Consider the following 22,818-nt stretch of genomic DNA (forward strand, 5'->3'; position numbering starts at 1 on the left):
CAGCCTCGGGATACGTTGCTGTCTCTGGAATCCAAGGCAACCGCTTATACAGAAGCTATGGGCCAGGGAGAAATACTTTTTACAGCCCAAAGATACCCATTTTCACTAATTGTTTATACCAAGGGAAATGGTTTCAAGGAGAGAGAGCAAGAGAAACACACTTCAGACTGGTCAGCAGCATTGGTACCTATGACGCTACACGGGCTGTGAAAATGTTGCATTTAGTCCTCGTACCTGAACCTCTGCAACACAGAGCTAAACCTGTGTTGCCTGCAAGGCTCACAGGCTTTTCTGAAGGTAAAAAAATTGCCATTCCTACTCAGCCTAAGGGTCTGGTGGTATTAGATTGTAACTGTCCTCAGAACGTTCCTGCAGGATCTGGTTTTAGTAGTAAGGTAGAAAGCCACAGATGAACAGATTTTGCCTTTGCCTATATTAGGAGACATACCTCAAAACCCAGCAGTTTTTCACCTTGGGGACAGCTGAAAATGACTTTCACTGTTACACATGTGTTTTGTAGAGACGTTGTCCTAGATTTGGTCTGGCAGAAGCTACAGTAGGCATACTTACCATTTCCATTGTAGTGACTTGGCTATGCAATATCACTGACGGCCACAGACTTACAGAGAAGTTTATGAAATTGTTGTTTTTCTTAAATTCTTACCTCCTAGAGGCAGATGAAGAGAGTCTACAAGGTAAGCAAAGGTTTCCATCCTTTATGGTTTTGGCAAATGCTTGAAAATCTGCTTCATGTATCTATCTCAGGAACCAGAAGCAAATCAAAATCAGACTGTGTATAACACAAAATTATGTATGCCACTTGACTGGTGCATAGACTGCATTAATAAGACAGCAAGTTTCAACGTAAATGTTTATTGTTTTATTGGCATTGTTGTTAACCTTTTGGATAGTAAGAATGGGTAAAGTATACCAGTTTTACCTGAAAATGACTGACATTTTAGAGGTCATACATTGTATTAACGCTGACATCTTAATTAGGATTTTTGTTTGTTTCTCTAGGGTAATACACTGGATTTTTGTTAGAAATTCTGCAAGAGTTATACAATCAGTAAAGATGTCACACTTAATGAAAGGAGTTAAATATTGCAGTCCTGTGAATCAGATGCACAAAGTTACAGGAACTCTGTTTAAAGCACACATATTAAAGAACATATTTGGCATCAATGAACAACAATTCAAAATTTCACGTACATCATCTCAACTTAGTTCTGAAAAGGCAAACTCTTATAATTATGTCATTGTTGGAGCTGGATCAGCAGGGTGTGTGTTAGCCAACAGGTTGACTGAAGACCCTCTCAGTACTGTACTACTTTTGGAAGCAGGCCCTAAAGATACCCTCCTAGGTAGTAAAAGACTGATGTGGAAGATTCATATGCCTGCTGCATTAACTTACAACCTCTGTGATGAGAAATATAACTGGTATTACCACACAACATCACAAAAGCATATGGATAACCGAATTATGTACTGGCCCCGTGGAAGAGTGTGGGGTGGCTCCTCTTCTCTCAATGCTATGGTATACATTCGTGGGCATGCAGAAGATTATAATCGATGGAGCAGGGAAGGGGCTATAGGATGGGACTATGAACATTGCTTGCCCTATTTTAAGAAGGCACAGACACATGAACTGGGGCCAGATCAGTACAGAGGTGGAAATGGACCCCTGTATGTGTCAAGAGGGAAAACAAACCATCCTCTTCATCATGCATTCCTGGAGGCAACCCGGCAGGCTGGGTATCCCTTCACAGATGATATGAATGGCTATCAGCAAGAAGGATTTGGCTGGATGGACATGACTGTACGCCAAGGTAAATCATAAAGGTGTTCTTAAGTAATTTGTATTTCTGACCCACCAGTGGTACTTCTGAAAGCATTTTGGAATGTGGACATATAATCTGCACTGCATGCCATTTGGTTGTTTAGATCACTGAACAGCTATGGCACTCTGTATTTACACCCTGTTCATTTCACAGCAGCTTGCTCTCAGTCTAGGGTGTATTTCATTGAAACTTGCATTGGCATGCAAGTCTTGAGTCATAGTTAAATTTGGGAAGGAGGGTAGGTTTTCAGAATGTCATTGTGAAATTTGTTATATTAGAAGAAAATCTTTAGTTATTATATCAAATCACATTGGCTTTGAACTCTATAAACTCTATGAAGGCTTTCCCTCTGTAAACATCCTGATAGTCATTGGCCAAAATCTTGAAGAATACTGAGCATGACTATTTTGATGTTTAATGTAAATATACATTGTAGGTCAAAGATGGAGCACAGCTAGTGCTTACCTTCGCCCAGCCATATCACGCCCAAATTTGTCAGTTGCAGAGAAGACACTTGTAACAAAAATCTTGTTTCAAGGAACAAAATCCATTGGTGTTGAGTATGTGAAAAATGGGCAAAGGAAAAAGGTAAGAAAGAGATTTTTATTTTCCCGTATGAAAGTTATGAGTCAAAGCAAAATTAGATTTTTTTTTTTAAAACAAACTTTTATTAAAAGTGGCACTTTACTATGCAAAATGTCTGCTTCTCAGATGTTATGTTGTCTCTTCCAGTATATGATTCCTTGTCAGTTATTTTACAGTAGGTGATATTTCAGCTGTATCGATTTAGAGATTAACATCGCCATTATATTTCCATCTCTCGGTACTGAGGGGACAAGCCATAACTTGATGTTACGCAAGAGTGTTGGGTAGGGTTTCTGGCTGGAACCTATGGTGCAATCGTGCACTGTCTCAGCGTATTGACTAGTGTGCTGAAATGCTGATGTTTCTGAAAAACAATTCTGAAAATGCTGTTCTGGCATAGGATAATCTGTAAAAGCTAGATATTGAAATCTGAATGGCTCAAAGGATAAATAATGAGTCATTCACTTCTACTTTGCCATTACGTATTGAGTTTAGGGATAGTAATGATGAAACATAATGATGAAACGTGCCTTATGGTTATTTGTGGAATGAGTATTTTTCAGTCTCAGTCCAACTTCCACTGAATGTGTGATCATGTGGAGGGAAGCTTGAATTGCCATTACAACTTAACTCTGTGGATAAACAGTTCATTTTATGCAGCTTTCAATCCATTGACATCTATAAGACCTAAAACATTCTCATTTCCCTTAACTCTTTATTATTACAGCTCACTATGGAGTGTGTAACTAGGAAATTGCCTAAAAGGGATTTGTATGTTAATACCTTAAGATATTTAGTCACAAACAATTATAAAACAATTAGAAAGTGTAACAGTAATATTCAAAAGAGAAGAGTACAAATTTTGATGGTTTGAGTTCGGTAAGGCTTACAAGACTCAACAGACAAGTGTTCTGTGACTGAACACCTGCTAACAGTTAAAAATGCAATATAAATAAACTGTTCTTCCATTTTCTAATGCACAGAACAAATCTGTTGTTTTCTAAGTGGATTGGTAATGATAATCATTTTAGCAATGTAAAACAAAAATTGCAAAAAATTTAATTGATTTCATAAGCTATTAAATGTCTGTGAAAACAGTGTCTCTACTTGCTGTTCTTGTGCCATTATCAAGATTAATTTTGTTGAAGAAAGTCTTGGAAAGCTAATTACATATGAACAAAGACTTTCTGAATACTGGACCACTTTAATTGCAAAATTCTTTAATTGCTATGAATTTTCATACATATTAATATATGTATGAATTATACATAGTGAACGAGATATATTTATAGCATATATCATAAAAAGTACACCTTCAAAGTATTTCCCTTCCTTTTTTTTCCCCCAACATCAAAATTGCAGGACTTGTCTGCTTTTACTTTCTGGAAAATTTTATACCTGTCAGGATGGAAGAGCTAATAATTTTATTACATTATGAACATCAAGATGAAACACTTGATTACATTAAAGCGTTTTTGTTTTTACAGTCTATTTTAGGTAGGATCTCTTTTATGTCAGTCATCAGTAAAGTTAAAAGATCATCCAAACATGATTTGAGCATGATTCAAAACCTATTCATCAAGCCAGTGACTTAATTGTTATTTCAGTAGACACTGGGGTCCCGGAGAGCTCCCAGGACTCCAGCAAGCCCTCTGACAAAAGTAGGGAAGGTAGACTGAACATTCCTGGAGTTTCTGAGTTCAGAATCAAGCAGAAAAGTGTATTTAAAGGGGAAGAATGTTTTTAATGTATCATAGACTAAATAACCCATACAAAAATGTTTTGAAGTCAGTTTTTCCTCTTTGCATGTTAGCTTTGAGCACAAAGAAAGACTGTATATGGGCTAGGAATAACTACAGTGCTGACTTTGCAGTGAGCGCGCATAGACTGAACGAGCATCCTTTGAATGCTACCTGGAACAAACTGGCACCAGTTCTGTGTGTACTATAGAAAAATATAAATAAGTTATATTTGTATAACATGCAAAATACAGATCTAGGTATTGATTCGGCACTCACAGATACGCTGTGTATTAGTCTTAACATACTAATGATTGCCCAGAGCAAAACAATAACGAACAAAAAATATCAGCACTGGCTATCCGTCGGCAATCTCAGATACATAGTGTGGAAACAATTTATCAAAATTTGTCTTGTTACTACATTTTGATCTTATTACTGGCAACAATCTCATTCATCATTCTGTATAGCTGAGGTGTCATTCAAAAAGGACAGGATTACTACAAGTTAATATGCACTCCATGCTGATCTGTTAACACTTCACCATACTACAGGAAAAAATAGTACTTTTTAATGTTGCTTTAGTAGCTAAATGTCTCATCTAAAATAAAAACAAGCAGCTACTCATGACAGCACCTTACCTTCTACAAAAGTGGAGAACGCAGATGAGCAATACCAGAGATGTTTCCTTGAACCCTTGTGGGGTTGCTAATGAGAGGAAGTTCAGGGAGGATAATTGTGTGCCTCATCTATTTTTTCCTCACTGTGGCCACACTGATGTATTAGAATTCACAGATAAATGTTATGGTATTACTTTTGCAAGTGTGTATTGCTTTAAAATATTGGACTAGCTTAGGTAGCATTAGAATTTGCATTAAATATAGATTGTTGCTTACTTTTTGTTTCTTCTGTGGTGCAGTTGTTCTTTCTTAAGGACAGGTGAATCTTGAATCTCTTTTTTTCTAACGTGCAAGAGTTACTGTTCAGTTTGTAACCAACTACCTAACTCAGTGTGTATACAAAGGATATCTTATATTTCAACAGGTAACATACGTGCTACTAGGGAGGATGGAGTGCATCCAATGTGTGTGTGTGTGTTCATGAGCCATCTCATTGGAATAGAAAGGGATGGTTTGAACAAGGTTGGGTTCACCCACATCATCCTCTTTCAAAGAGCACAGGGAAAAGGAGGAGGGTATCAATTTTCTTACTCCACACAGTTTTCCCTTTTAACAGTGAAAAGCACTAAGGGGGGTAGTTCTGATCCTAAATTTAAGAGATGTGGCAACAGGGAAGAGGTAGCCCCCAGATACAAATGACACAGGGAAGGATTTTGGTATTGCTAAATGAGAATATTTTGGGGCAGAAATCCTTGGAAAGAGGATGTGCCAAAAATACTTGTAGAGAAGGTTCTAGAAAAAGAACTATCCAGCACAGAAAACTGAGTCAGGCGGAAGAATAGTTTAGCAGCCTTTATCATGACCAGCTCAGGGCTCAGACTCAAACTGTTTGATGAAAAGTCTGTCAGCAAAACAGAATTATATATATGCCTCAAGTCAGAGTTTTCTCAGTAGTGCTTTAGTGGTTGAGAGGCTTCTGAAGACTACAGTGAGCTAAGAAACCAAACATTAGTCTTGGTTGAATTAAGAAGATAAGCTTTTGAGAATTTTTGAGCTAGCATGTCTCTGAATTCAAAATCTTCCTTAGGAGTTTCAGTTTTAATTTACAAACCATTATTGAAAATGGAAGAGATGCTTAGCTGACTGATCCGAGTGTCATAGGTACTTTTTTCCTGGCAAGTAGCACAGGAGTTTATTGGCAGCCATGGTACTGGCTGAGCTGAATGTTTGTGTCCCATACAGGTTGAACAGATTGTAAACATGGGAATAAATACAGAAATGATCAATGTGATCATTTCTCTCTGCAGAAACTTCTGGCAAGATAGGAATACATTTAGAATGAGAAAAAAGTGAGGGAAGGGTGTCTAATCTGGATCAGAATAGCATATCTGAACAGAAGCTCTTGACATGTTGCTTGCATTCAGATCGGACTTAATAACGTTAGGACTTTTGTGCTCATTTCCTTTTAGGCTTTTGCCAGTAAAGAAGTTATTTTAAGTGGAGGTGCCATAAATTCTCCACAGCTGCTTATGTTGTCTGGGATTGGCAATGCAGATGATCTAAAAAAACTGGGGATCCCTGTTGTTTGCCATCTTCCTGGTAATTTTATTATTTCTTTTAACTTTACATCTTCCTATGAATGCAGTTCAAAGACCGTTAAATGAAACGAATCCATGAAATTCAGTTGTCTTTATGTCAGGTTGTGTGGACTGAAATGTAAGTGTTACAAATCAGTGGAAACATGCATTGGTTTTAGAACTGAGCAATAAACTCCTACACTTTCTTCACTACATTCGATAGTGAAAAATGCCTTTCTGAAAAATGCCACTGAGTACTTTTAAAGTAAAGCAGCATACTTATCGTTTAGAATTTTGAATGAGTTTTGATCCATTGCAGATTGTATAAACTCCCACTGTCATATATATTCAAAGATCGAAGGAATAACATGAACTTCTCCTTCAAACTAGAAAAGCTAGTACTGTATTTAGAAGTCGTATCTGGCAATTTAAGAACAAGTGATATGTCTGCCATTTAATTTTCTATTTTCATTCTAGTTATGCTATGTTTATGTAAAACTTTATTCTGACATGAGCAAAAGGCTGATATGACTCATGGTCTTGGTCTTAGTCATCACTGCCCTTGTAAGAGGTTAGTTTAGTTCCCATTTATGCTGTTCTCTGGTTGCAAATGTTGTGTATAATTGTTCTGTGTAAAACAACCTTTTTTTTCCCCCTTTCTTCTCCCTCCTCCCCCTTTCTACTCCCCCCCCTTCAGGAGTAGGCCAGAACCTTCAGGATCATTTAGAAGTGTATGTCCAGCAAAAGTGCACCAAGCCTATTACTCTATATAACGCACAAAAGCCAGTTAACATGGTGAGGATTGGTCTAGAATGGCTTTGGAAGTTTACAGGTATGAAACAAAGTATGCAATCATTCTACCGTTGATTCATTTAGAATTATTACAGCCTTTTATCCATGAATTTCAAAGTCTGGGAGCCTTCATATAGAATTTTTTTCATGTTCTGGGAAATAACTGGAGCTTGCAAATGGACTTGAACTTTTTTTTCCCCTAAATCAGAATATTTTAAAACAGTTATTATATCTGAGGTAACAAGGGAGGTTTTTATACGCTGGTTTTTAACATTTTTATATCTCTTAAGAAAAATTCTACATTTAAAAACCTTGGTGCTACTGAGAAAAGCTGTTGTAAAAAAATGAAAAAATTCTATTTGAAATAGACATCATGTCAATAAAAACATATTGTTGAACTGAATTAAGTCTTCTGTATAATTGCCCCAAAAGTATTAGTTTGTTGCTCTGATCAGAAGCCTTTAGGCTTGCATGTAAATCAGAAGTGACTTCTGTTAAAATGACACACTCATTTTACAGTAACCCAGCTGTGAGTTGTACCTTAAAAAGAATCTGTAAAAGTAATCCTTGAAATCAGTAAAATAGTTTGGCCAAAGTTGAGGTCTTCATCACTTGCTGAATTATTATGTTAGTATTTGACAACTTACGCTGGGTATATGTGGCTTTTTACCATGCGAGTAAATATTGAGGGCTAACTTACAGTTTTAAACAGATGTGAAAATAACATAATATGAGGGGCATTGCAGGCTTTTCATCTTGACCCTTCAGGGTAGGTACTGTGGATGGCTCTGCCTATTACATGTGACTGATGGGATAACTATACTGCATGTCATGGAGCGCGCAGTGCACCAGTATCAGGATGCTGCAGCCATTTCCCTCCACACCGATTAGGATCCTGGGACCAAATCTGCCTCTGGAGTGAGACCCTGGGCCTGCCAGTTACAGTGAGATAACTGTAACACCCCACACTCTTAAATAAGTGGGATTTCCAAAGTTATGCATATTTACATTTATCTAGTGATTAAAAAGCAGATGAAAGTGATGCACATTGCTTAAATTACAAGCTGTTCATAATGGATTTGTGTTCCTTGCAATTGCCACTGTATATATAAATTATTCATAGTAGTGAAACCAAGGGTTAAGAAGCAGCAGATTTCTTGCTTTTCTGAGGTCTTTTAATGGCATTTTCTCTCTCATTTGCACTCTGTAGGTGAGGGAGCCACTGCCCACTTAGAATCTGGTGGTTTCATCCGAAGTGAACCAGGGGTTCCTCACCCCGACATTCAGTTCCACTTTCTCCCTTCTCAGGTGATTGATCATGGTCGGGTTGCTTCCACAATGGAAGCTTACCAGGTGAGTTGTTGAAGAACGTGTTCCAGTAATGTTCTGTAGTGATTAGCAAGGAGGCTTATGCTCTATTATAAATATTGATAATTTAGCTATATACTGAAAAAGACTTTGTTCAGTATAATACAGAAGAGCTGGCTTAACCTCCTACACTGGGGGAAAAACATGAGCTTGTTACTTGATATTGCTACCAAAATTATGTTACTTTTTGTCTCTGGGAAAGTAGGCAAGTATTGAACTGCTGTTTAAGTATTTGCACTACTGAAGTGCCATAGTGCTGTTGATTAGGATACCATTGTGCTAGATGCTGTGCAAAACCAAAACAAGGTGTTCCCTGTTCCACTGCAGTTTAGACAGAGGTTTAAGTGAGAATGTATGAGGCCACTCATTTATTCATTGGCACAAATCCAAGCCCCATTTTAGACTATGATCTTGATCCAAAAGTCTGTGCTAATGCTCGGGAACTGTCACTGAATATTCATGTCTCTTCTTGCTAATCTCTTTTCTTCAGTGATGATAGTAATTTGGTCTGATTGCCGATTGTATTAGAATGCTCTGCTACTGCTAAATTGGAATGGTTGTATTTTAAATTAAAAGAACAGCTGTGAGTTGATAAGACAGGTATATTCCCTTCCCCTTATGGACTATCATATTTACAACAAATTTATATAAAATGGAAAAATGTTCAGTGGCATTTTCCATTATCTCCCTTTAACGTTTACATTTGCTTAATTTGTAAAGACTGTCCAAATTGCAAAAAAAAAATTCATACTGAATTTAGAAATACATCAGGTGGGATTGTGTCATGAGTACAGCATGGGTGTTGCAGGTCCACGTGGGACCCATGAGGAGCACGAGTGTGGGCTGGCTAAAGCTGAAGAGTACAGACCCAAACGACCATCCTATCATTGAGCCTAACTACATGTCGACAGGTAAATGCAGCCTCTCCTCGCTCTGATGTCAACTTATTTCCTGCCTGTTTCAGTAGCAGATTTTCATATCTACTCAACACCAGTTTGGAAGTGCTGGTTGGTGCACTGTTATTTCCTTCTCATTTATGAAAGTCAGTTAGTATCAAAACAGGCCATTGTGCAAAGCGCTGTATAAACCAAAAAGAATGCCCTGTTGGGGATGCAGTCAGGGTTCTTAGTGTTTGCTGCACCACGCTGTTCATTTCATCCCCTCCTCCGCTTGTGAAGGAATGGATCTCGTTTGGTTCTTTGTGCTGAGATTAGTGTCCTTGGCTAGACAGTGGGTATAGCGAAATAAAGAGCAATTCTTCATAGCTCACCTATTCCCTTTTGGGACTGCAATATAAGTGACAGTTTTGTTCACAGTGAATGTAAATATCTGTGACTTTGAAAAATATCCTACTTTGTTATGGCTTTCAGCAATAAATGAGAGACTTTCCCCTCCAGCCTTTTTTCTTTGATGCTGTTTGTTTCTGTTATGCATTCTGTGTGTATTACTAAATTAAGGGTGTACTTACAGTTTTCTTATTTTCTCTCCATACAGAAAGAGATATTTGGGAATTCCGCCAGTGTGTCAAGTTGACCAGAGAGATCTTTGCTCAGAAAGCTTTTGAAAAATTTCGCGGGCCTGAAGTACAACCAGGAAACCATGTTCAGTCTGACAAAGAAATAGATGCTTTCATAAGGCAGAAGGCCGATAGTGCTTATCATCCCTCCTGCACCTGTAAAATGGGTCAGCTTTCAGATAGCACTGCTGTAGTTGATCCCCAAACAAAAGTAATTGGCGTTGAAAACTTGAGAGTAGTAGATGCTTCAATAATGCCCAGTGTTGTCAGTGGAAATTTGAATGCCCCAACTATTATGATAGCAGAGAAAGCTGCAGATATAATTAAGGGCCTCCCATCGCTTCAGGAGAAAAATGTTCCCGTATATAAGCCCAAGACCTTGGAAACACAGAGATAAACAAATGTTCTCATCCTTTCACATCTTTTGCTACTTAGGCTTTCATCAGCACGTTGGTATCTCATACCGAACATGCCAACAAAATAAATGCCATGCAAAACAACATCTCCTATTAAAATAACTATTAATTTGAACCGTTCTCTTACATTAGACTACCTATTCATTTTTTTTAATCAGTTGGCTTAAGCTGCTTATTTTAGTTAAACATGACCTTTTGCAGTACAGTTCAGATTTTTTGTTGAAGAGAAGCTGTTTCTAAATGACAACAGAGTTGCGCACATAAGCCAGAAATACTGTGCAATTGCACGAGGAATGGAAGGTATTAATGTGCGCTATTTTGAAAATCATTATGGTATGCCTTGTTATTTAAAGGAAGGATTTTAACTGCTGTGAGAGCGTCACCCAGGATAACAGCTAGTCAGTAATCCCCACGTCCTGCAAAGAATGGTTAAGTAAATGTAAGCATTTATGCAATTTCATATGCACAGGCCAAAGTAGTTCCTATCAGAATTCATAGGAGAGAGAGGAACCTGCATGTGTTCGGAATTTGTCAAATGTGTTTTTTTCTGAGAGGAATGCACAGTTTACAAAGCCTCACTGAAGGTTAGACTTCACCATACTTCGCAGTCTTAACTGTACAGTATCCAGGAAGAAGATATAAATTGTATTTATCAGAAACTTATTTTTCTAAAAAATGCAGAACAGGAGCAGATATTTATAAAAATATACTGGAAAACTGGAATTTCTCCTTGCTTTTTTCGCAAGGAGCTTAGTAGAATTCAGTTCACAATTTAAGCTGATTTAGTTGTTCCACTTCATCATTTAGCACAGTAAGAGAGCTGCACTTCCTGTAATGTCCTTAAAGTTACTGGTCTTTGCTCAAAGACGAGTGTTTGCAAAAGATATTTCTCAGCAAATACTCTGAATGGTGCCTTACTCTCACTCAAATTTTATTACAAAAACTACAGCCAAGCTAGATTTAAGATGAAAGGTTACCCAAAATAACTGCATAAGGTCAGACACTGATGATACGGGAAGAGATCTTTTTAAATTAGAAGGCAAGTAACTTATTCAGTGAACCAATGCTGTATTTTAGTTAGGACTTAAATCTTTGTTTTACTATCTTCAGATGCGTAAAGCAAGGTACATGATCTTTCATGACTGTTTTCTGTGTCAATCTTTCAGGTACTGATTTAAAAAAAAAAAAAACCTAAAGAAATGGAACTCACTGAATGAAATTTAATCCATTGACTTGTTTGGATTTATTAAGTATTCCAAAATAACTTCTGACTAAGCAGCTGTCAAATTATAAAGTAAAAGCTTCTGTAGCCTAAGATTGCTCTGGACTTGTGGTAAACAGAATAAACTTTTTGCAGAAAAAATGGAATTTTACACCATTTGAGCAGATTGTAAAAAAACTTGCTGAGTCAGATGTTGGCTAGAGGGACAACTGCAGATGTTTAAGGCAGATACGTCCACCTGGTGCTGCTTACTGTAAGGCAGTGGTTGGAAGCCCTGCTGCTAACTGAGGGAAAGGACTTAATTCGTTAGAATATCTGCATGAAGACAAACAAAAATACTGAAGATGGAAGATGCTAGCAGTGACCTCTGCTCCAAAAGGAGGCAGGTAAACCCTTTCTATGTATGGGATGCATTCTTTTGGAATGAGGGGAAGAGCAAGAATATTTTCAGTCATAGGTGATTGATCAGCTGTGTTAATAAGACAATTCATCCGATGCAACTGTGCGTTTGAGGAAAGCATGAACTGTGTGTGGTGTACCTTTTTATGGCAAATAATTTTTATTCAGCACCTGTGCTTTTGAGATTTTCATTTAAAGGCATTCAGTAGGTACCTTAGTGTCATTTGGAATACAAAGTATTGGGATGCTCAGAGTAATATATACTGGTGAGACTTACCACAGTCCTGTGCAGTTGAGAGGGGAAGCAATTTGGAAAGACGGCATACCAAAGTGCCTGCATTTGCAGATTTGCAACACGGGTTTCCACTCTAGGCATGCAAGATGGGAATTGTTATTATGCAACTGCAGAGGATTAACTAGCCACTGTCTTACGCAACTTACTACTGACCACGCACAGAGCTATCCTCTGCCATTATGTCAGGCTCTAAAAAGATGAGGAAATAGCCAGGTTAGAGACACATGCCAAACTGCACGTGTGTCTTATGTTCAGGTACGCATTGCTGCATTGTGCAATCAGATAATCGGGCATTTCCTCTGAAACATCATCATCTTTTCTTGCAATTCTAAACATACATAGCCACCCTGCAGGTTCCTCCCCTTCTAAACACTTAAAATATTTTCAGTGCTGTGAACCGCAGTTGCTTTATTAATTTAGGCCTCACTGCTACAGAATGTGGAAGCTCCTTCGTGACATTCCTTTGAGGCAGTGCTAAAGAAATGGCTCAGGTATTTGAAAGTGCTGTTGCCCCGGGGAAATCTTTAGGTAGCGTCAAGCTACCATTAGTTTCTCCTGCATTGTATCTGGTTTCTGATAGTGAATTCCTGTCAAAATTGTTCATACTTCTAGCAGAGTCAAGTCTGCTAAGGGATAATTAGAACAGGTACAAGATATTCTAACGTGCTCTGTGGAGCACTGGCAGTCTGCTAGCTAAAATTAACCATCTTTTACACCTTACTGGATTGCAGAACACAGGCTGATAATTCCAGGGTTTTACTTATTTAACAAAATAATACAGTGTATAATTGAATATTATTCCCAGTTCTACCCAGATATAAATTTTTCTATAAATGCGCAGATGATACTACATTGTGTATTCAAAACCAGTTAACTGTAAAAGCTGCTTAAGTAAGAATTTGGAAGTTACTAGACCTGCCAGCACGGCTTGAACCAGCAACGGTGCTGCGAGTGAGAACACCAGCATTTCCATGGCAATAGCTTGCTGAGATGCTTCAGACACAGTTGGAGGTATCTGGCTGGGGACAATGAGATTAAGAAAGAAAAGTGACCAAAAAGGTTTCTTTTGTACACATATTTCAGTTCAAGTTGCTTTAGTATGAGAAGTGCTTTTAAAAGCAGCAGAAAATAGCAGTATTTGTAAAACTGCATTATATTTAACTTATGTAAGGCCCCTCAAGGTTTTGTACACCAGAACTTTTGACGTTTCTGCAGCTTAAAATCCTTTCCAAGTGTCTGATTTCAATTAGTCTGCAACCAAATGAGGCAGCTATATAAACACTGGAAAACTGGGAAGTGGGCTTGGAACATGCATTTTCTATGAAATAAACATAGAAACATATTTTGAGGAATAATAAAAGCATTTATGCATTTTTTTAAATTATAGTTAAAATGAAGAGTTGCTGTAGAGAGAACACAAGCATATCTTATTACAGCATTGTTATTTGTAGTCTCTATTCTTCTGTCATCCAAGCTCCAAAAAAAGACACTGTTCAAATATGAATATATTTTATATATTCACTTTTTCAGTGAATTCACTGCACTGTAAAAGACTTAGCAACGCTTAATTCTTTACTAATGTTTTCTGTCACTATAGACATGTATAAACAAATCTGGAAACTCATGAAATATGCTTTAATTGTTGAGATAACTTCTAGTTCTTCTGTACTGAGTAATTACTATGATTGGCAGTACTTTAAGGGTGCCAATTACCATGTAATTGTGCATATATTGATTACTTTTGTCCATACGCTTCTGTAATAAAATTGAACAGGTTTTCTATGATCCATACATACGTATGTTCTCCCTTAAACCATTAACTATATAGAACATGGTTTGTAACTAAATTTCCTTCATGATTTATTTTTGTAAGGACTGTTTTCTCATAAAATAGCATATCTGCCCTAAAGCGTCTCTCACCAGACTACCGAAAGCTCAGGACTAACCATACTAGCAAGAAGATACAGCAAAGACAGCATATTGTTTTCTGTCTCCTTGGACAAATGATTAATTAAAAAGATTGCCGTTCAGCTCAATCTGCCAAATTTGATGTGCTGTCAAAAGTCCATCCAGTTAAGTAACCTGGTCTGGGATTTTTCCCTCCTTTTTTTTTTCAATGTTCAACTTCAGTTGCCTTAAAGGTGGTTTTCAGAAGTGGGTATCCCACAGTAGGTGGAACTTTGAAAACTACTCATTGTTATTTCACAGTGACACCAGACCCAGAAAGCTCCATTTTGGTCTCCTGAAGTTTGTTTCTGTAAGCTGGGAAAGTGTAACGAAGTGACTACTGCTGGGTAACCTACCCAAGTGTTTCCTGGCAGACAGCATGAGATCTGTTTTGACGTTTTAGGGGATTTTAGTCAGATTTTCCTAATTGTTTCCACAGATCTGTATCTAGGGAAGTAATAATCCCCTAGATAGTAGGGGAGTAATAGTACCCTTTTCCATATGAATACTCTAATCACTTTATTTCTTTCTGGTTAACAGCAATCATTCATAAAAGACTTGCACGCTATGATAGCGTAGGCCGATGACTATATTCCACACATTCCCTTCCATTCTTCAAACAGCACAAGCAGAATTTAACCTTTGGAGCTTCTTGGTGGAAAACTATTAGTAAAAGGAGTCCCAAGTATAATAAAATTATTACACCGTTTTATTTTGAAGAACATTTTGCATTTGTTTTAATACAAAATGATGTAGGTCAAGAAATAATTTACAAACCTTTAAGTTCTTATCCTGGCATTTGAAATAAGAATGATTTCAGAGGAAGTCTGTAAGCTATTCATAGGAAACTGTCATTATGTACAAAATGTTTATTGACATGTTTTAAACATCACATTTGTAAAAATGTGAACTGGGTTGCTATCTAGCATATGAACTACAGGTAAAACCTGATAAGATAACTTGTCAGAACAAGTCATTGTTATCCAGTGGTAACAAAATAGACAGTAGCTTTCAGTGTTTTTTGATTTTCCTCCAAGGTTGTATTAGCCTCAAAGTCATTTCAGGGTTTTACTGCATTGTGAACGGTATCTAAGCCCTCTCTCGATTGCATAAAAATAATCTTTGAAATAGTACACATAGAACAACAGTAAGGTAGAGGCAATAAAATAGTATACTTCTTATATCAAGGTTTTTGGTTCTGTGAAGAAGCATTTCATCATATTTCCTTTCCTCCCAAGCAGAGTAAGTAGTACTGAAGTAAAGCATTTTCATTTACCTGTGAAATATTTTCTGCCCAAGACGCTTCCTATCAACGTAGGGTATGTGGGTAATACACTTTGTCAAAACTAACTGTCTCATGACCAGTAATAAATACCCTGGCATGAACTTGCCAATTTTTAAATGATTTTAATACTTATTTTTAGCATGGGATTAATACAAAAATAAAATCAGAGCTTATTTTTCAATCAAAAAAGTTAAAATAACTTTAAATCTTTTACCTTTCCAAGTATAAGACTGTAAATAGTCAACTGTGCATCCCTTATGCAGAGAGATTCGACTCAATTATTTAAAAAAAAAAAAAAATCTGTTCTGTTGCCAAGTTCAAACTTGACACTTTATCCCAAAAAGAGATTTACACTGAGAGGTGGCTCTATTTAAATATTTATGCTATAGATCTATATATTCCAAGTAAAAATACTTCTATCTAGAATTCTGAGGAGAGTTACAATAATTAGGGTCCATAAATATTGCTGCAGTTCAATTACGGTACAATAATTACAAAATATAGAACATCTCTTTACAAATACAAATCATCGTATATTACAATTAATTTACAATAATTTCTACTATATAATTTTTAGCAAACTATCTTATCTAATTCTACTATAACCTGGTTGCAAGTGCATTAGTAAGAATGCAATTATTCCAGTATATTTTGCCCTTAACGTGATAGTCATAAAACAGACTATCTGAATGATATTTTCCTATGTAAACTGGTGTTACATATGACAGATTATTCTTTATATAACTTCTTTTTCCAACGATCTCTAACAGGTAGAGCACAACAAACTGTATTTTAGAAGAGCATTAAGAAAAGAAATCAGGAGGCAAGTTTGAAAACAATGTTAGAATGGATATGCAACGGGTAGCTGATATGCTATCGAGTACTGAGGTAATGACATTATTGGTTGTCATCACTCATCTCGTGTTGCTATTTCCCACGCAATTTTGTGCCAGACTTACACGGACATTTTCACTGACAGTATCCTGCTCTACTATGAAGGACAGCAGCACAAGGTTGAAAGACAGGCAAGATATTACACCTCAGAATCCCGCTCTAGCCCTCAAAAAACTGATTGTCACAATCTGCTTGGTTTCAAAATAACCTTATTCCTACAGAGGAACTGAAGATTCTGTGGGAGGAGACTTGACGTACTGCAGCTCTGATCACATTTCGGCAACCTGGAGATCATCAATTTATTAGTTATGGCTTCCTTGAGGTGTGACATCACTTGTACAAAACTTGATTGGTTATTCACTCCAGCTAGTGCCTAGCATCTTTAAACTATGAGGCACTTTTTCTGTTATTAGAATCATTTTCCTTGCTAAATACTATAAGCTTGTAATGCATATCATTTCATCGGCTAAGTCTTCTTCATATCGTCCCGTTTCTGGTTCTTCATCACTGTAGCCAGGACCAAAATCCTGAAGTTCATAATCTTGTCTGCTTAAAATGGGAAACATGTCCCCATTGGTCCCATTGCTGATATTTCCATTGAGAAGATTACTTGCTGCACTTTCCATCTCATCAATAGTCATGTCACATGCATCAGCAATCTCGTGTTTTGTAGCTGAAACAAATTTAGGGTCCTTTGCATACCTTCCTAGGCCTTCAGATATAAGCACCTGGCAGATGGAGGGGAGAGAATGAGATACACGGTGGAAATACAGAAGAGCAGACAGGTCATAACAACGTTTCTCATTTGTGGAAAATACTAGAAACCCCATGCTGAATCACTACAGCAACCCACCACAAAACTGCCTGTGTAAAGGACACTCAAATCAAATCGACAATCAAATGGCTCCAAACCACACTGCGTCAGTTATGTGACAATGTAACTGCTAACGCAATACATCGGACTTGTCTCTTTAGAAATTTGGGAGTAGTCTTTGATAAACATCAGTCATGTGGCTGATATACTAAAGACAACAGTTGATATATCGCAGATGGTGCAATTAGAACAACTGCCTGAAACACAGAATTCTAGATGAGTTCTCGGTACTTTACATGGAAGCAAGATGCTGAAGTCCCATTTGCTAATAAAATGTAACAAAGTTATGTTGTTTAGCTCATAGCAATGGAAAGGAAGTGACAGATGGAAGCAAGAACAGAAATTATGATTCAGAAATGCTATATGCTCTTTATCTTCAAATCTTTTTTTAATATAAAAGGGAACTCTCAACATTCTTTAGTCCACCTACAAATCAATCCTTGTAGTTGTTACTCACCTCTGCATTTGGTACCCTGAATCATAGAGCTCTTGTTCTTTTATTCAGATTACTGCAAAAATGGTGATGTATTTCTATAGAAACACCAGAGAGAACCGGCATATGCATCATCTCTTCCCTATCAGCCATTGTGGAAGGGCACTTCATAACTTCATCAAGATCTTCATCTAGAAAACTTAAATTTCAAATCTCTCTGAAATCCCTCCAGTTCTCTGACACACCAACGTTGAGATTTGGATTCAGTAGAAACCCTTCACTACATGACAACTACAAATAAGTTCCCTTGTCTTTACCTAAAAACAGTTTTGGGCTTTGAAACTGAAAATACCCCATTTTCAGAGAGAGAATGTGGACTGAACTATATGCTTTTTAAAGTTAACAGAAAAACCAAAGAGACAGACACTCTTGGCTACTTCAGAGGTTTCTGTAATACTTACCGCTTCTACCAAACTGTCTGCACTCCTCTGTTTGTCACTATGCCTAAAGTCATTAGGTACAGTTAAACTGGCTGGTGTAAATGTTCGGTAGGAAATATCAGGGTCATCTGTGTACCAAGAGCTCCGGTGCAAGGAAGGCAGGCTGCCATTCATATGTTCTGTCGATTCAGCCCTATCAACCTGGATTAGAGGTGTGTAATAGGGAGTACGGTCCCTGTTGGGAGGGGTTGCAGGTGGGGTAGCCCAGGAACGCGTTGAACGACTTGGTGAATGTTTATGAGCTTTGCTGGAATCCAGACCTGCAACAGCCATGACCTGGTAAGGGGAAGAGTTTTAGAAGTTAGTGGTTTCAAGTGCTCTGTCATACGCATTTCTCATTTCAGCAGTTAGTTCAAACCAATCGTTCAGGCAGCAGCTATGCAAAGCTAGCATTTTCTGATGTTTAATAGTCATGTGAAGGAGGAACAGGACTGAAAGTGGTAAATTGACTGAATAAAGGGGTATTTTTTCTATTATTACTGGGATCACAAAATCTTGGTATTAGCATTAATACAGAAAAGTAATTGCTTATACAATATATTAAAAAAAGAAAGCAAGGCGTAGAAACATTCCTCCTGTCCTGTAGGGACAGGATAGGAAGCTGTCAGCATTTTCCAAGCATTCTGGATGGTGTCTCCAGACTATGGAAACTGCCATCTTCCCAGGGCCACGTCAGAGCTGGCACTGAGCCTCAGAAGATGCGTATGTTGTACTTGCAAATTCTCACAAACGGAGCTGAGTAACTGCATAGGCAAAGATTAATAGACAGTTGCCGTATTATGCAGTCCTGGTCAAAATTCCTTAGGGCATCCCGACACTTAGAGTCATAGGGGCGAACTACTCATTTTCAATGTTTTGTAGAAGGTCGATGTTTGAGAAGCCTCGTGTCTAGCAACTACAAGCCTACACCTGGCCTAGAAGTCGTGTGCAGGTAAACTACATAGTACACCAGTACTGTTTCAAACAACAATGAAAGTCAGAGGTATGATATAGAAGCTGGAAAAATGTAATTCGTTATTAGTTAAGTAAGATTTTGTGTTTACCTGCTGTTGCATTAAGTGAAGTGGTAAAGCAGTGCGATGGTGGAAATTAGGAGAGAGTGGTATGTCATCTTGACTACTTTGTCGGCGGAGGCATTCGAAGTTAAAGGAAGATCGCCTATTTGCTACAGGGAAACCATAATTGATTAGGAAGATAAAATACTTTTCCTCCAAGTCTATTATTTCCAGAGTTCCAGTGTGAGCCAACTATCACACAAATAAAAACACATCCGGCAACAAGAAATGAGTTGTGCTAACAGAAGCAAGCAGCTGGTTATAAGATAAAGGATAGATTCATCGTGTGAGCAATGCAGCCCTAGGTAGAAACCATACGAGCAGCCTAACACGGCAGAATTTGAAGCAGCTGTTTCACAAAGCAAGCTTGTGTTATGCAGCAGACTGGTTCAGACGCTGAACTTCAGAGTTTTGCTGCAAACTGCTGTGAACAGTTACAAAGAAGAGTTTCTTCTTTCTTCCCCATGGTTTTAAACTCTTCCTTCTAATGAACCAGACTTCCCAAAGGAAATACCAAATCCCCAGTTCCTTGGAAGCAATATGTAATACGAAAAACCATATGCAAGTCAAAGTTGACTCATGTTATCAATTCCTGATGTTTATTCTGTTACTTATGACAATGATAAGCCATGGTCTCTGCTGTTACGTATGCTGTTATTACTCCTGTAAATGCTAGAAAGGAAAAAGTGGAAATCTAAACTGCATCAAGATGTTTGGCTGATGTGGAAATGTTTCAGCTGGTCTTGGTGAAAGCCTAGGGAACGATGGGAAGCAGCGCATGGTATCGTTCCTCTGTGTTAGCTTCGGTGTGAAGAAAACCCGGGTGCTGAACAGCAGCTGGAATCCAGACACGTCCTCACAGCTGTGAGCATCATAGTGGAAAACTGGAAAGAGCCTGACTGCACAAAGCAATGATACAAAATTGTGCTCTCTTGAAACTTATTGATACTATTCTTGGTATCTTTTTTTCCCAACACCAAGAATTTTGTGAACAGTATTGAAGAGTTAGGTGCCATAGACTTAGGATTCCTCATAGTTATCACCAGGCACTTAGCGCTCTAACGATACTAACAATCAAGGTTCCTTAAAGAGCCATTGGACTAAAATGGGCACCTCCAGGAGGTGATTCAGTCCACTTAATGCAAACTTTGTGCCTCTTTCCATTGTCTCTATGGTAAACCCAAACACAGGAATGTAAGCCTTAGCTCCTGATCCTAACTAATGCTAAATGTGCCAATACCAAAATGAATAAAAAACAAACCAAAAAGTCCCCTCATCCAAAACGAGACACTGCTTTGCACATCCTTCTCCCCAGGAGAGGGCCAGAAACAACATTTTAATCATTTCCCAGTGCACTTCTGGAAGTTGCTCAAATACTATGGTGATGAGTTTGGTATGAAAACCTCTAGAAAGCTCGACACAGAGCTCAATTTACTACCTACAGTACCCAGCCAAGGCACTGTATGTTACATTAACTTGGACTGAATCCAGACGCTAGCAGAAACTAGCTAGTGCAGTGTTGCAGGTTCTTTTGTTTTTCTTTCTCTTTTTTTCTTTCTTTACGTGAGAACATCAAGGCTTCCTCCCCAGGCCAAACAGCCCGTACACTGGTTACAAATAATAGGTTTGAGCTTCTTTTAAAATCTGCTGAGATACCGAGCCTCTGAAATTTCTCAACTGTGTTCTTGAACATTAAGCACACGGTTATGACAGGAGGCCTGACTCTGCTCTTGTGACATTATACTGGTGTAAGTCAAAGGACTTTACTTCCTACATTACCCTTACGCACCTTAGATCAGAACTAGGTCCTTTTATCTTAGGATATCAAATACCCTCTTATCTAGTACATTTATCTAGTTTCTTGTACATGAGATAAAAAGCGTAAACTTCCTCTAAAGGGAGGTCTGCTTAATACTGTCATCAGAATGTTATCAGAAAAGTTAAATGAAGTCCAAAGGCTGCAGTCACAGGAAACCTTCAACCCTCCCCTCTCGACACTTCCATGGGAAGAACCCAGAGGATTTTTATTGCAGGTTGTTCTCCTGCAATGTATGGAGAGGATACATAAAGCATCCAAATCTTTCTTCACCTTTAAATTCCTCTGCTATCAGAAAAGCTTGTAGAAAGATATACAGGAGTCTCCTTTCACAGTCTCCCCTTTGTCTGATGTCTGTTCCTTCTGCTACTGGAAGAGAGCTAGCAGCTTTCTGTACACTTCACGGTCATTCATCTGAGTTATTTACCCTCTATAGTGCAAGACTCATATTCTTTCTGCTTCTTCCACCTGTGCCCCTTAAGGTCAGAAAGCCAAACAGCAGAGAGCATTACTAGTCTTGTCGTAAGGAGCTGAGTGCCCAAAGTGAGGATCCAGCACTGACAGTATTGCTGAAGAATGTTTCTTTTATTATATATTTTGCTGCTGCCCTTTATTACAGCTTTCTGTAGCTTTGAACAGTCTGAGACTGTACTTCAGGCATTGTATAATGATCCCACAACACTTGTCTCTGAAACACTTTTATTTTTTAAATCTATACCTGCATTTTCTTTAGGGTGCCTGAGACAGGAAAGGACTGAAACTCATTTTCCTACCCACAGGGTCCTTAGAGTCATACTTCCACAGATAAATGGACTGGGACTCTGGCTGCTAGCATCATCAGAATGAAAGACAACTCTGGTTTTGCAAGAAAGCCAATCCATCTTAGAGCAGACAAAACGTGGAGACTCTTCTAGAAATGATCCTGTATTGTCTTGTCTGGATGGCACTGATTAGATGGCATCACCCAAAGACATATGTGACAGACCTGGCTGTGCTGACCACGCCATGCGTGAGAGTACTCTCAGGGACCCCATGGGGCTGCACGGAGCTGAGTGCTGTTTCTTCTGCACCAACCCAGTCTCTTTATTTTAGCCTGGGAAAGTGGTTTATTTTACACTTCCCAACCCCAAGTGCTTCCTCTCTGTGAAGTGTCAGAGGTCAAAGACCAAAATCCAAGAGCTTTGAGTCTGTGCCTAGTTTCACCAGAGGATTAGCACTGCTAATCTCTGCATTATGGCCTGGAACATACAAAACCAAAATTACAAGGTAAGAAGCATGAGAGCTTTTAGAAATGCAGATAAAACAATATTGTGCTTGAGATAAGGGGAAACCAAGGGAAAGATCTAAGGAGGAGAACAAACGAAAATGAAAGAAACAGGTAAAAAAATCAGTTGACAATACTAATTCAATCTATGAATTGAAACATTTTCTCCCTCAGAAGAAACACAGAATCATAGAATCATAGAATCATTAAGGTTGGAAGAGACCTCCAAGATTATCGAGTCCAACCATCAACCCAACACCACCATGCCCACTAAACCATGTCCCTAAGCGCCTCATCTACCCGTCTTTTAAATACTTCCAGGGATGGTGACTCAACCACTTCCCTGGGCAGCCTGGTCCAATGTTTAACCACTCTTTCAG

General features: G+C 38.2%; 2 protein-coding genes across 2 annotated transcripts in view; one reads left to right on the forward strand and one right to left on the reverse strand.

The window, feature by feature from the left end:
- Nucleotides 1-1,023: 1,023 nt before the first annotated feature.
- Nucleotides 1,024-10,435, forward strand: CHDH (choline dehydrogenase). Its single transcript, XM_009334219.1, has 7 exons — nt 1,024-1,829; nt 2,278-2,429; nt 6,255-6,384; nt 7,060-7,194; nt 8,365-8,507; nt 9,331-9,433; nt 10,017-10,435. Exons 1-7 carry the CDS (start codon nt 1,076-1,078, stop codon nt 10,433-10,435), a joined length of 1,836 nt encoding a protein of 611 aa, XP_009332494.1. The 5' UTR covers nt 1,024-1,075.
- A 4,568-nt stretch (nt 10,436-15,003) lies between these two features.
- CACNA1D (calcium channel, voltage-dependent, L type, alpha 1D subunit) overlaps nt 15,004-22,818 on the reverse strand; it is a 207,631-nt gene continuing 199,816 nt past the window's right edge. The window contains exons 46-48 of the mRNA XM_009334220.1: nt 19,347-19,468; nt 18,265-18,579; nt 15,004-17,224 (exon numbers count right to left, since the gene is read on the reverse strand). Of these exons, the coding sequence (XP_009332495.1) occupies nt 16,931-17,224; nt 18,265-18,579; nt 19,347-19,468 (731 nt within the window). The 3' untranslated portion in view covers nt 15,004-16,930. The remainder of the gene's footprint in view (nt 17,225-18,264; nt 18,580-19,346; nt 19,469-22,818) is intronic.

The sequence above is a fragment of the Pygoscelis adeliae genome, unplaced genomic scaffold (assembly GCF_000699105.1).
Source record: "Pygoscelis adeliae isolate BGI_AS28 unplaced genomic scaffold, ASM69910v1 Scaffold411, whole genome shotgun sequence".
Lineage (NCBI taxonomy): Eukaryota > Metazoa > Chordata > Aves > Sphenisciformes > Spheniscidae > Pygoscelis > Pygoscelis adeliae.